General features: G+C 41.4%; 1 protein-coding gene across 1 annotated transcript in view; it reads right to left on the reverse strand.

Moving 5' to 3' along the window:
• The window catches only part of SREBF1 (sterol regulatory element binding transcription factor 1), a 631,726-nt gene that overhangs the window by 448,255 nt on the left and 169,045 nt on the right, over window positions 1-14,426 (reverse strand). The window contains exons 4-5 of the mRNA XM_044088935.1: window positions 12,717-12,872; window positions 12,355-12,573 (exon numbers count right to left, since the gene is read on the reverse strand). Of these exons, the coding sequence (XP_043944870.1) occupies window positions 12,355-12,573; window positions 12,717-12,872 (375 nt within the window). The remainder of the gene's footprint in view (window positions 1-12,354; window positions 12,574-12,716; window positions 12,873-14,426) is intronic.

The following is a 14,426-nucleotide window of genomic DNA, read 5'->3' on the forward strand; positions in this document are numbered from 1 at the left end:
CTAACTTTTACTGACATCAGTTGGAGCAAGAAAAAAGATCCCCAACGGGGTACTTATCTTTTTTGAAGACTTCAGTTCTGAAACTCGATAACGAAAATTTCAGGAGTCGGCCGACCAGCACTTGCGAACTGCTTCTGCTTCGGGCACCGCACACCAAGAAAGACTGATGTAATGGCATCAGCTGCATGTTTTATAGCCTTGACGACCTGACGTCATGGAAGAAGAGACAGCAACCGACGCAGGAATCCAAAACTATGGTATTCAGGCCGGCTGAGGGCTACCTGCAGCCAGAAAACCCAAATGTGATGACTGCAGCAGTGAAACACAAAGAACATCAAACGTACACAAAACATTCAAAATAGAACTCATTAACACTGTGCACATATGCAAGCAAAAGGAATACCTCCTACTTCATGAAGCTAGTATTCTGCTGATAATCACAGAAAGCAACAACGGCAGAAATACAGCATATTTCTTTGCAAAATGGATTAATGGCAATTTATAAAAGCAAAGCAAACTACACAAATTAGTTATACCCTCAACATCTGTCACTTAAGAAGACTCAATGCCATTTACTATGACACAATGTTAAAAAGAAGAGAAAGCACACCACAAATGCACATGCTCTGCATATTAAAAGTAAACAATCTGGGATCTCAGCCTCCTTAGGAAATCCCAGCCATAATAATCGGCAGCAAAAATCAAAATCTGCATGACATTTTTGCCTTCAACATTCTTCTCCTGCATGTAAGTAAAACTACACAACATCCTTTGTGAATAAACAATACACAAAACATCATACTTACTGTAACACTATTCATGGCATTGTTATACATCCAAAACACACCAATAAACTGTGCACAACCTAACTAGTAAATTGAACCAGACTGGAGTCCCAAAACACGAAATGCTTTAATGGATAACCACAGAATGAATTACACAACGATAATACTACTAAGCGCTTTCACCCGTGATTTTAACCGGGTTTCTTCAGAGTAAGATCATTTCCACTGCAAACAAACTTTTTAAAATAGTATGAGTCATACACACACCTCTCGCTTACAACCAATCACAAACAAACATTGATCATTAATAGTGAAACAGTTCACAGAACACATTCATGTTTTGCTACAAGACTGCATTATACTGGTTCACATAATCAATTGTTTTAAACAAACAAAATTCAAATACATCCATTTAGAATCGCAACGTAAAAATAATATGTAAAAAATAATGTGGCCCTAACCATGTTAAAACCATAATACAATAAAAAATCGCTTAGTAGTATTATTGTTGTGTAATTCATTCTGTGGTTATCCATTAAAGCATTCTGTGTTTTGGGACTCCAGTCTGGTTCAAAATATCCAAAACACACCATGAACTAATCTGAAGGATATCTTAGAAGGCTATGTCCCTAAAATATACAGCTGAACAGAACACTGCCTTTAGTCCTGAATCCACAATATAATGCTGATTATATAATTTACAGCACAGATACGGCACTAGTGAAAAAAATATAATAAATGCTGTTTGGGAGGGACACTTGCATTTGGTGCTCACTTTTGAGGTGCAAGCCCTAGCTGCAGAGATACATTGAGTTATGGCTCCCAGATACTAAGGCAGCAAAATAACTTGTTTGTCCCAGTGTTTGATGCCTTGGTTCCTGAACTGATTCCCACTCGTACACCTGGAAGAGTGAAGTGAAAAGTCCTAGTTCATTCCAGAGAATAGAGCTGCAGAGGAACGGAAGCAAAAAACAATAAGATGTGATGCAATCACATAAAGTCACCAGAATATCAGGGAAATGGCATGGATGCATCTTCAGACAAAGCTTATGTCATGAACATCTATGGTTCAAGTGAATACCTCAAATAATTATTGTATCTTACTTCACAACATTCTGAATGCAGGAAAAGAGAGCGCTCAGTACAAAAAAGAATTGGTCAACTCCATGAGAGGATTAAGCTCTGGACATGGAAACAGAGCTAAGTTTGCAACTTTTGGTGAAAGTACAAACATAGCAGGCTAACTCACAACTTCACAGAGCACCTCAAGGGGGCATTTCTCAACAGAGAGTGGCATGTGTAAGCTGCCCCCACATAATGCACTTTAGGGACTCACAGTAATGCTCTGCTATGCTTGTCAAAGCAGAAGACCATACAAGTAGTCAGTCATTTTAGTAGGCAATAATTAATGAGATTACATCTGATCAAAGCCAAGAAAATGGCCATCTTTCCTGAATGAAAATCTCTCATCAGTGCAGTATCTCAACTGTCTGTGCACATCCATGGTGTGGAAGCAAATGGCTTTTGAATTAGGCCACTTCTGTGAAGAAATCACAGAGAATATGCTTCAAAAGGTGAGAAGGATGAAGGATTTGGATACAAATAAACCTCACAGTTAGGGAATACAACATACTGAAGTTAAGCTCAAATGGATTGTAGCTCAAAATTCTTTTTGGATGTCACACATGCTATCAAAACAGGCTTTTCTAGGAACAGAAAAAGAATTAAGATTGACAGATCGAATCAGTTACTACAATGGAAAAAAGAAGCTTTTGCACCACATAATTCAGATCCAAGGGAGAGGCCAGATCCTTGACCAGTACCTTTAGAAAAGGAAGTTATGTCTTACCATAACGTTCCATCTGTATTGTTGATCCTCGTTCAGTCATTACACATGGGTATCGGTTCCAATCTCGGAACCGAGCCGGCCATTTTCCAAGCTCGCGTCAGCTTCAAACTCTCGAGCTAAACTCTTACCCACAATCCCCCTCTCCTTGTTACCTCAGATTGAGTTTGCAAGTCAAAGAAGGTAGAGGCTACCTCTGGTCAAATAACCTAAGAGAACCGGATGGTGAGATCCACTAGAAACCACAGGAGGGGGAAGGAGGGAGGGTCGTAATGACTGAACGAGGATCAACAATACAGATGGAACGTTATGGTAAGACATAACTTCTTTATCTGATACTGTTAATCCTCGTTCATTCCTTACGCATGGGACAGAGTCCCCAGCTACCTCTATTCCTGGGAGGCTCTCATGGAAGGACATTCCTGAGCACCATAGAACCGAAAGATGCTCTTCCCCTGGAGGCCAAATCCAATTTGTAATGATTGATGAAGGTTATGAGGCATAGCCCAAGTTGCAGCTGCACAGATGTCATGTAAGGAAGCTCTAGCATGGAAGGCAGCAGAAGTTGCCACCGACCTTGTTGAATGAGCTTTCATGGTAGTAGGCAACGAGATACTGTGTTGTGTATAAATGAAAGTCACACAGTCCTTCAACCATCTAGCTAATGTGACCTTAGCAACAGCAGATCCTAATCTAGGTCCAGAAAAAGCCAAAATACCTGGACAGATTTACGAAAGGGCCTAGTCCTGTTTAGGTAAAAGCGAATTTGCCTGTGGATATCTAGGGTATGTAGGCAATACTCTCCTCTGTTTGAATGATTGGGAAAGAAAACTGGCAATTCAGTGGCTTGATTAATGGACATTTCATAGATCACTTTTGGCAGAAAAGATAGATTAGTTCTTAGAGACACTATCTCTATGAAAAGTCAAGTAAGGACTCTTGATACATAGACATTGAAGCTCAAAAATATGTCTGGCAGAAGTAATGGTGACCAAAAACAAGGTTTTCCATGACAAATACTTCAGGTCGCAAGAAGAGGCACGTTCAAAGGGTGGCATTGTCAGTGCTTGTAGTACTAATGATAAATCCCATGATTGAATAGGTTCTCTAAAAGGTGGCTTCAGATGATTCACACCTTTTATGAAGGTCTTGCACAACTTGTGGGACATAAGAGAGAAATCTTGTACACCCTCATGAAAATTAGAAATTGCAGCCAAATTAACTCTAATGGTAGAGGCCGACAGACCCGATTGAAAGACGCAAGCCAAATAGTCTAGTATTATCGACACTGGTGCTGAGAAGGGATCTACTTGTTTATCTTTCAGCCAACAGGTAAATCTTTTCCACTTGCACAGATAAGTAATTCTAGTGGAAGACTTCTGAGATGCAATGAGAATATCACATACTTGTACAGAAAGATCATTCTGCCTGGCAATCAAAGGAATTGGAGTAGCCAAGCCGTGTGCTTCAGGCTGTTCAAGTTGGGGTGAATCAGGTTCTGTGGATGTGAGATCAACTCTGGGGTTGGATGGAGAATCCATGGTTGATCTAGTAGGTGAGGCCAAAGGAAGGAGAACCAAATCGGTCGAGGCCAATATGGTGCTATGAGGATCACCTTGCTCTTCAACTAATGGGCTTTATTCAGAACCTGAGGAACGAGGGGAAAGGGTGGAAATGCATAAATAAGACCAGAGGGCCAATCGTGGACTACAGCGTCCCTGGGTGACTGTCCCGGAGGGGGAATCAGGGCAAAGTAGTTGCTGCATTTGTAGTTGGTCGGGGATGCAAAGAGGTCACAGCAAGGACGGCCCCAGCGGTGGAAGATCTCCGCCACTATCAAGGGATTCAGGGACCACTCGTGAGGTTGAAGAATGCACCTGCCGAGTCTGTCTGTTATCACGTTGGAACTCCAGGGAATGTGCATTGCTAGAAGAAAACGGTTGGTAGCCATCACCCATTGCCATATTCTCATGGCCTCTCGACAAAGGGGGTAAGATTTGGTTCCACCTTGCATTTTGATGTACCAGACCACCACCATGTTTCTGACTGAATCGCAATCGTCCCAGACGGCAGCAGGGGATGGAATGCTTGCAACGCCAGAAGCACCACCCTTAGCTCTAGAATGTTTATATGCAGATGGGCCTCCAGTTCAGACCAAGTGCCTTGGACTGTCTGTCCCTGACATAGCCCCCCACCCCCACCCCATCAGGGAGGCATCCGTGGTCACTGTGGCCTTGGGTTGCTGGGGGAAGAAGGAGCGAGACCATTGTGATAGACTGTGTGTCATCCGCCAATTTAAATCCTGTTTGCAACTGTGGGTTACTCAAATCATGGCTGAAAGAGGATGCCGAAAACGATACCATTGATAAGCAGTAGCCATTGTAGAAGCCTCATGTGAAACCTGGCCAGGGGAACAATGGCGATGGAGGCTGCCATGGAACCCAACAGCTGTAAAACCGAATGAGCCGTGGATTTCTCCCTTGAAAGGACTGGAATCAGTTGTTGCTTTATCCTTAGAATTCTGTGATCTGGAATAGCAGCTCTGCAGTTTTTTGTGTCCAAGATAACCCCTATGAATTCTATCGACTGAGATGGGGTGAGATTGGATTTTGGCCAGTTTATGGTTATGCCTAGCCTTTGAGCAGTGAGGAGAGAGTATGCCAGGGCTTTTTCCAGTAGATGTCTGGTGGGGGCAGAAATGAGCCAGTCGTCTAGGTATGGAAACACCTGGAATCCTTGAAGTCGCAAGTGAGCTGTGACAACTGCCATGCACTCTGTAAACACACTGGGGGCTGTAGAGAGTCAGAAGGGCAGTACTCTGAACTGGTAGTGACAGGCTCCCACATGGAAGAGCAGAAATCTTCTTGATGGCCTGTCCACTTTTGTGTGGTAGTACGCATCTTGAAGATCTATTGAGCATATCCAATCATCTTTTTTCAAAAGCGGGAGGACAGACTGTATTGTGACCATCTGGAATTTTTGTACGCTCACAAACTTGTTCAATACACTGAGATCCAAAATTGGTCTCCAGTCCCCGGTTTTCTTTGGCACCAAAAATAGTCTTGAGTAAAATCCGGATCCTATCTGGTCTGGAGGGATTATTTGGATGACTCTTTCTTAGCAGCTATTCTACTTCTAATGCTGCTTCTTCCCTTTGACTGGGTTGAACGTCGGGAAGGTTTTTTGAAGGGGCAGGACAAAGATCGAAGGGGATATGATAACCTCTGGTTATAATCCTCTGTACCAAAGAATCGGTGGTGATAATTAGCCAGGCAGAAGGGTACAAGGAGAAACGCCCCCCCGCAACCACCTCCAGAGGAAATGAGTTGGGCCGCTCTTCAGGAGCTCTGGTAGGATTGACCAGGGAAAGAATCCCTGGAACCCTGATTACGCGGACCCCCTCTGCCCCGAAAGGAGCATCTTCCCTGTGAGTTTCCCCATCTGCCTCTGGGGGGAGAACTCGGCCTGTGTGTCACGGAAAGGACCCTGAGATTTCTTGAACCATATCTTCCCACTCTTTTGGTTTCGGGAGAAAGCACATTGAGGGGAAGAACAACTGACACCTATGGCAGAAAGGCCTTTTTAGGTTTTGGTTGGTGGGAGTGCCCATCCGGGGACGAAGGCAAAGATTTAGCCTTGGTAGGAACATCCAAGATTTTCTTATGGGCTCTAGGAGGGGTTGAGGCCTCCGACCTAGAAACAGCCTCTGAAAAGGGAGATTTAAGAAGTCCCTTCAGTAACGACTTGTTTTTCCTTTCCAACAAGGTTCTATTTGAAAGGTTCTCACAAATGGTACAGGGCAGGTCAACAGACAAGTAGGATGCCCCCAAACAATAAACGCACAAAGAGTGTGCATCAGAAGTAGGTAGTTTGTGTCCACAATCAGAACACCGCTTAAACCCCGGACTACCTTTCTTATCTGCCATGATGGCAAATCAATTAATAGAAAAAGGTACCAGCAATGGAACAAAAGAATACCCAAAGATATGAGAAAAAAGGAAAGGATTACCAATGATGGTAAAAAGAGAATACCTTGCGGTAAAAAGGTAAAGAAAATACCAGAAAAACCTGAAGAAAAGGTGTACGCTAGATGGGATAGGGTAAGAGACAATGAAATATAAACTTTTCTGACAGAAAAGTAATCTGGAAGACTATTAAACAAATAATTCTCCTTAGCTCAAGAGAAGTAGCTTGACATGACCGAATGGCAACGCGGCAAACAAAATCTGAGGTAACAGGGAAAGGGGGATTGTGGGTAAGAGTTTAGCTCGAGAGTTTGAAGCCAATGCGAGCTTGGAAAATGGCCAGCTCGGTTCCGAGGTCGGAACAGATACCCATGCGTAAGGACTGAACGAGGATTAACAATATCAGATCAAAGGTTTTAACAAACTTTAACTGAAGCTAAGTCACACCAGTCTCTACAGTGAAAACGAGAAGGCAGAAGACTTCAATCAAAGCCCATCCATAAAGAAAACTGGTTCCATACTGTAGTATGTGTGTGTGTGTTCATGTGCGTGTGTGTGGTATTTCTAAGCCACTCTCAGAATCAAACCACAATGTCTGAGAGGCCAGGAACCTTGGCCAATATTAAAGTGAGTCGTTAGTCACAGCCTGAAAAGGAGAGGTACGCCTAATGACTGGGAAGCAGAAACACTGTTAGTGAAAAATGACTATGAAAGTGACAGGATTTGTGCAACAGGGTGAGGAACAAAGTATGCAGAGAGAGAAAAGGATCTGGATAAATCAGTTTACCCTCTCTATTCTTACTCTGCTCAGAATCTTCAGAAAGAGTGGAATGTAGGTGGAATGCATAAATAAGTCCTGTGTCCCTTGAGGTGCTGAAGACAACCTCATACATGCCAGCGCATGATGGAATTGGGGAAAAACATTGCACCTAGCAGTGGTAAAAGTTCAGAGATACAGATTTGGCACAGAGATGCATCCTCTACTGACACCCCATAAAGAGACTGAACATTTCGATGTTTGCCAGCAGATAACTGTGCTTGCCTAATTATGAGCTGCTTTTAAAAGCTGTGGATTAAAGTTCAGTCCCAAAGATCTACGGCTTCTGTGCACAGCTGGTAGAAGATGAGCGTACTGCATGACACTTCATTTTACTGCAATACTATCCATAAGCAGAAAAATTAACCCCTTAAGAAAAGGAGAAAAAGTGAAAATGGATATTAAAGCTCCTGTCCAAGACTGTGATGCAAAGAAAGCTGTCAGACACAAACCACTGTCCCAGTATGGTTTTATCTGTGGTCAGATTTGGCACAGAGATGCATCCTCTACTGACACCCCATAAAGAGACAGAACATTTCAATGTTTGCTTGCCAGCAGATAACTGTGCTTGCCTAATTATGAGCTGCTTTTAAAAGCTGTGGATTAAAGTTCAGTCCCAAAGATCTACGGCTTCTGTGCACAGCTGGTAGAAGATGAGCGTACTGCATGACACTTCATTTTACTGCAATACTATCCATAAGCAGAAAAATTAACCCCTTAAGAAAAGGAGAAAAAGTGAAAATGGATATTAAAGCTCCTGTCCAAGACTGTGATGCAAAGAAAGCTGTCAGACACAAACCACTGTCCCAGTATGGTTTTATCTGTGGTCAGATTTGGCACAGAGATGCATCCTCTACTGACACCCCATAAAGAGACAGAACATTTCAATGTTTGCTTGCCAGCAGATAACTGTGCTTGCCTAATTATGAGCTGCTTTTAAAAGCTGTGGATTAAAGTTCAGTCCCAAAGATCTACGGCTTCTGTGCACAGCTGGTAGAAGATGAGCGTACTGCATGACACTTCATTTTACTGCAATACTATCCATAAGCAGAAAAATTAACCCCTTAAGAAAAGGAGAAAAAGTGAAAATGGATATTAAAGCTCCTGTCCAAGACTGTGATGCAAAGAAAGCTGTCAGACACAAACCACTGTCCCAGTATGGTTTTATCTGTGGTCAGATTTGGCACAGAGATGCATCCTCTACTGACACCCCATAAAGAGACAGAACATTTCAATGTTTGCTTGCCAGCAGATAACTGTGCTTGCCTAATTATGAGCTGCTTTTAAAAGCTGTGGATTAAAGTTCAGTCCCAAAGATCTACGGCTTCTGTGCACAGCTGGTAGAAGATGAGCGTACTGCATGATACTTCATTTTACTGCAATACTATCCATAAGCAGAAAAATTAACCCCTTAAGAAAAGGAGAAAAAGTGAAAATGGATATTAAAGCTCCTGTCCAAGACTGTGATACAAAGAAAGCTGTCAGACACAAACCACTGTCCCAGTATGGTTTTATCTGTGGTAATCTGTGCCAGTAAGGTTTTCTGGATAAAGAGACTGCCCATGAAGAGGTACATTGGAAGAGTCCACAAACAGGTGGTTTCCTAGGAAGAAGCCAGCAGTCTGATACAGACTCACATGTTCTGAAGGTCTTTCCATTAGATAATTCTCAAGTGAAATTACTTCCAAGAGTTCCACCAGAATGGTCACAGTCATGAACCTGAATACAACCACACAAAGTTGATGGCAGAAGATGCAGGAGAAGCTGCATTATGAACAGCCATGAAAGGTGGAGCAGAAGGAAAACCTTCAGAGAATTATTGTCTGCATGGACATCTACACACAGAGAGCTAACTAAACAGGGGTCATCAGTAAATTATCCTGCTTCATACATACAACACTATGCTGTGTAAACAGGCTAACAACATAATCGGTGACCCTAACCAAGACATTAACATTCATGCATCATGGAGCACCAATTTTCCAAGTAAAGGACTTCTGAATGTAAACTGTACACAGGTGTGTTGACACTGCCACAATACATTCTGAGAAGACCTCGAAGACAAAAAAGGGCAGGGTCTAGAATGGATTAAGAATGCTTTCTACCCTGAAGCAAAATACCTCTTGATCTGCATGAGAACACAGGCATCCTGGAGACCAGAAAGCATAGTCACCTTCTTAAATGTGAAAGATGTTGAGGGTAAAAAGGCAAGAACACTGGAGTGAAATACGACCATGTGGAATCTTAGCTCTCTGACGAAAAGGACAAGGCTGTTTAAGTCTTGGACAAGTCTAAAATAGAACCTGAAATAATGAAGATGATAATAATTACTTGTTCCTTACTGTGCTTCATGGATGGTTCTGCTGGAAAAGAAACAGGATCTTCTAGGAAGCCTTCTCAGCAGTAGGAGTACTGAGAAAGCATGGCAAAGGTACAGAAGGGAAAGGAAAAGAAAATTCAAGGCACAACCTTCAGCCACTTAAACTTCCTTGACCACTGTCCTGATGTGATGGACTCTTATGCCTGCAAGTGGAAGGATATCCTCAATCACTTCCCACAACGGGCAATTAGTAAAGGAGCCAAGATTACTGAGGTGACCCCCTCCCCCAGAACAGGGTTTCACTGCCACTTTGTTGATATTGAGGACCTTGAGAAGGATTCCAAAGGCCCATACTATAGATCTGCTGTCACTTGAACTGATGGATGTTGACAGCTTCGTGCTGCAGGATTCAAAGGGAACAAAGCTCTCCTAGCTCACTTACGACCTTGAACAGGTATGTGCAAATAAAACACCAACCATTTAGCCAGCTCCAAGACACAAAGAAATTGAAGACTCGGCAAGCTGGGTTTAACTTAACAGGCCTGATTCTGGAGTTGCTGGTTGAGAAGAGACAGGAATAAGCAACGCACATCTCAGGAAAAGGAATGATGGCAGTCAGGTCCTGTTGCTGGAGTGCCACCTCACAGATGGCCAGGTACTGGCTCAAGAGACAGAAACAGGCTGATCAGCAAGCACTCAGGCCTGACAAGCAGTGTTCAAAACTTGTAATGGTATTACAATACGGCAAAAGGTCATGCTGGCCAACAAAAAGCAGTGGAAGAAATATATTTAATCTTAGGATTTGTCCTTTTAGCAGCCAAAGTGAACATCCAATGGAAAAATGAGGCACACATGATGATATGTAGCAAAGCAAACAGGCAGAAATGGTTGGGGGGGGGGGGTAATTCTAGTCACTACAGGAGGCTTTATGATTAGGCTGCCAGAATCATAAAGAAATGGAGCAACACCCTCATTTTGTTATATTGTGAGTTAAAACTTTTAGAACTGCAATACAGCATTCTGTTTTGAGCATGACGTTATTTGTCTTTCATTTTTTCAACAGGAAATCATATCTGCCTAATTAAAAGAAAATTACTTGTCATCTGCACACTAACCACTCGTTTTGTAAATAACGGCATGGTAAATAAAATTCATAATAGTATATTCCTCGTTCTGTGGCACAGAGGGTAAATCTCTGACTAACAGCCAGACAGAGACTGAACAGCAGCTCGACAACTGAAAGAGTCCAACAATCAGTGTCGGTGGGAGTGAGTGTCATGATACCAAGACAGAAAGCAGTTCAGTCTTTGTAACTTAGTTGCCGAGATATTTAGAGAAATGAACACTTAATATCGCTTTAGTAGCACTAGACAGAGGTCAAACATCAGTGCAGTTGTGTGACAAACCATATTCTACGTTCCAAAATGAAATCTTTCAATAGCTTGTATGTAGCATGGATTCAGAATTAACTCAAACATGAACAGGCTATATTAGATGCCTAGAGGCAAGAGAGAGATTTAACAACTGAAACACCTGGAGGTGACACTAGGTTGTAATGAGAAGCCTTTCTTTGCTAGTATACAACTACTTCAAAGACAAATAAGAAAGAAATACTGCTCTATTCACTGACCATTTATAATGGCTAATATGATGGTTATAACATGCCTACATTTCAATTTTCAAAGTTATCAGACTCTGAACACAGTGAAAATCAAAGCTTTGTTTCATTAGATAAAAAGGCATGATCCATATGAACTAAAACTGAATGGAACGTTGACAGCTGTATGGAGAAATACAGCAGGTGTGTCTTGAGCATTTCATAATTTAGAAATATGTTGCTTAATTATCTCACTGCTAGTAGGCATTAATGCTTAAAGTGTGATATTCCCAACTGCTGGCAGGTAGAATTGCAACTGCCTACCACTGAAGCTCAGAAGGAACATTAAATGGGAGAAAACCTCAGGTGAACAAGAAAAGCAGGTTTTTGCTTTTCCTGTTCATCTGAAGTAATTTTCTCACAAATAATGAAGGTTGTCATAATGCTCATGGTCTTAACTAACAAATACAAGGTACAAGTTTTGATTCTGACCTCTGGATATTGGTTAAGCTTATAAAAGTCTGCAGACTGCTGCTACTATTTACCTATGAAACCTTAATCACAGTCCCGAATACCACAAATTCAGTACAATGATTAAGTTACAAAGCATTGTTCACGGTTTGTGTTTCAAGTGCCATCGGCTTAAATGGAACAAAACAGCCCACATACCTAGCTCTACTGAAGCTCTACAGGAATGATTAATACCTCAGCTCAATCAGCGCTATAAACTGTTAAAGAGAAGTTTTTGTGACAACTTGCAGTTGGACAGATGAGCGACTGACTATCAAGCAATATAGAGTGGAAATCATTACTTGCATTCTCTGTCATGGGTACGCAGAAGAACGCAAATAGTCCAGACAACCAGGTACCCAGAAAAATGCAAATAGTCCAGACAACCAGGTGATATTGCACCAACATGCGTGCCTGTGTATGTGTGTTTGTAAATTACACAAATGTCTCTATTAGTTTAGCATAAAATATAATTATATCATGAAAGTTCAGTTTTGATGAGCTCACACTGTACCTTTGCATCCTTTCCTACCACCAGATCCTTCAGTTCAATTATCTTGTCATTGATAGAGCACCTGTACCGCTTTTCAATAGCATTGTGTGCTGTCCGCTTCTCGCCTTTGTTGAACAGGTTGGCAGTCTTGTTGTTAGCAGCTATCCTGTTTATGGGTAATTTGTCAGCATCCACCACTACAGGAACAGTAGCTAGAAAGGTTCCTCCATTCATTAATGCCTTTTAAGTTTTGGGAAGACAAAAATAGCAATTTGAAACATTAATAAAACATAATTTAATATTAGCCAATTACGTCTGCCTCACTAGCCTAATGCATTATTTATATTTCTTACTGTTCTGCATTAGCACTAATAAGAACTTACCGGGACTTGAATCGGTGCAGTCTGTATAGTGCTGGTGGTGGTGGCCAGAGTCGTATTAGCTGGTGTCTTGACACCTGTTACAACAGAACCGATGTCCGTCTTTACAGCTGTTAAAACCACAGAGTCTGCTTTGATAAACTGGGGGTGTAGCAAGACCTACAAAAAGAAAAAAAAATAAGGAAGAGCCTATTTAGAGGATTTTTTTAACAATAAATGTACACATCACGTGCATGAAATTGCACATCATTCAATTTTAAACTGCAGCATGCAAGCATTTAGGATTGTCTGCAGCAAAGATGTAACCAAATCAGAAAAAATAAATAAACTGAGTTCTACATGAAGAGTTCTCATCTTTAATGCCAGTGGCCTAGGTTCAACAGTCTGTTGCCAAAGAAAAAAACCTACACTGCCAATGGCTAGGTCGCCCCTCTCTCTGGCATGGAGTATATTACCTGTCAGCCAAGTGAAGTAGTAAGAGGGAGGTAGTAGCAGAAAGCCAAGTGAGAAGGTGTGGATGTCCACAGCAGAAGTTGCTCACTTCCTGCAGTAAAAACAATGCATGTCTAACCCATGTGGAAGGGAGGTATGGAGATATGTGGTGAAGCATTAAACAGAAGAGTCTCAGACTTCTAGTATGATGGACTCCGGCATCAAAGAAAGGACAAAGAAGAACAGAAGAACAACAACAGATCCTCCCAAAGCCAAAAAAAAAGCTACATGTTCTTTAATTCTTCCCTACCAAGCAAGACCTTTTTATACAATTACCAGGAACACAGCAGACTTTCTCTATAGTACCAAACCAAGAACAATAAGATGGAAAGACTTATTCAGTGGCCACTATCAATACTACTTGCATCCTACATTACTGTACAGGGATTACAAGTGTGTATAATGAAGACACATAGCATATTAACATTACTGTACAAGGGATTACATGTGTGTACACCATATGAATATTAATGTATATTGGTATATGGCATCAGTGCTATCTATATATGCTGTACAAGGACTTTAATGTGTTCTACCAGTGCAACCTGCATACACTACAAGTGCTACTTACAGTCCATATTACTCTCAATACTACTTACATACCACATTACTGTACAAGACCTTGCAAAAGTGTGTACTATCAGAACTACTTATGTACCACTTTACTGAACAGGGATTTACATTAGTGCATACTATAAGTACTACCTGTGTACCACATTACTGCAAAGACTTTTACCTGTGATCATCATCAGTACTACCTACATTCCGTATTATTTTATAAAGACACTCACTAAACTACCCCATCAGTAATATTGCCATACTACCGTACAATGACATATTCATTTGTGTACACTATCAGTACTACTTAGGTACCATGCTGCTGTACAAGGATTATGACAGTGTGTACTATTAGTATTATGTAAGTAATGAATTACTGAATACTGTTAGTACTACTGGAGTACCATATTAACATACAAGGACTTAATGTTACTGCATACTTTCGGTACTATTTAAGTACCATATTACTGTACAAGGACTTAGATTAGAATATGTCATCAGTACTACTTCCATACCTTCTTAATGTACATGGACTCATGTTAGTGTTTATTATCAGTAATACTTAACATACCATATTATTGCACAAGGACATATTAGTGTATGGTATCAGTACTACTTATGTACCACATTACTGTACAAAGACTTGTGTTACTATACATTAGT

Source organism: Protopterus annectens, chromosome 12.part0, assembly GCF_019279795.1.
Source record: "Protopterus annectens isolate FY-2018-M chromosome 12.part0, PAN1.0, whole genome shotgun sequence".
Lineage (NCBI taxonomy): Eukaryota > Metazoa > Chordata > Ceratodontiformes > Protopteridae > Protopterus > Protopterus annectens.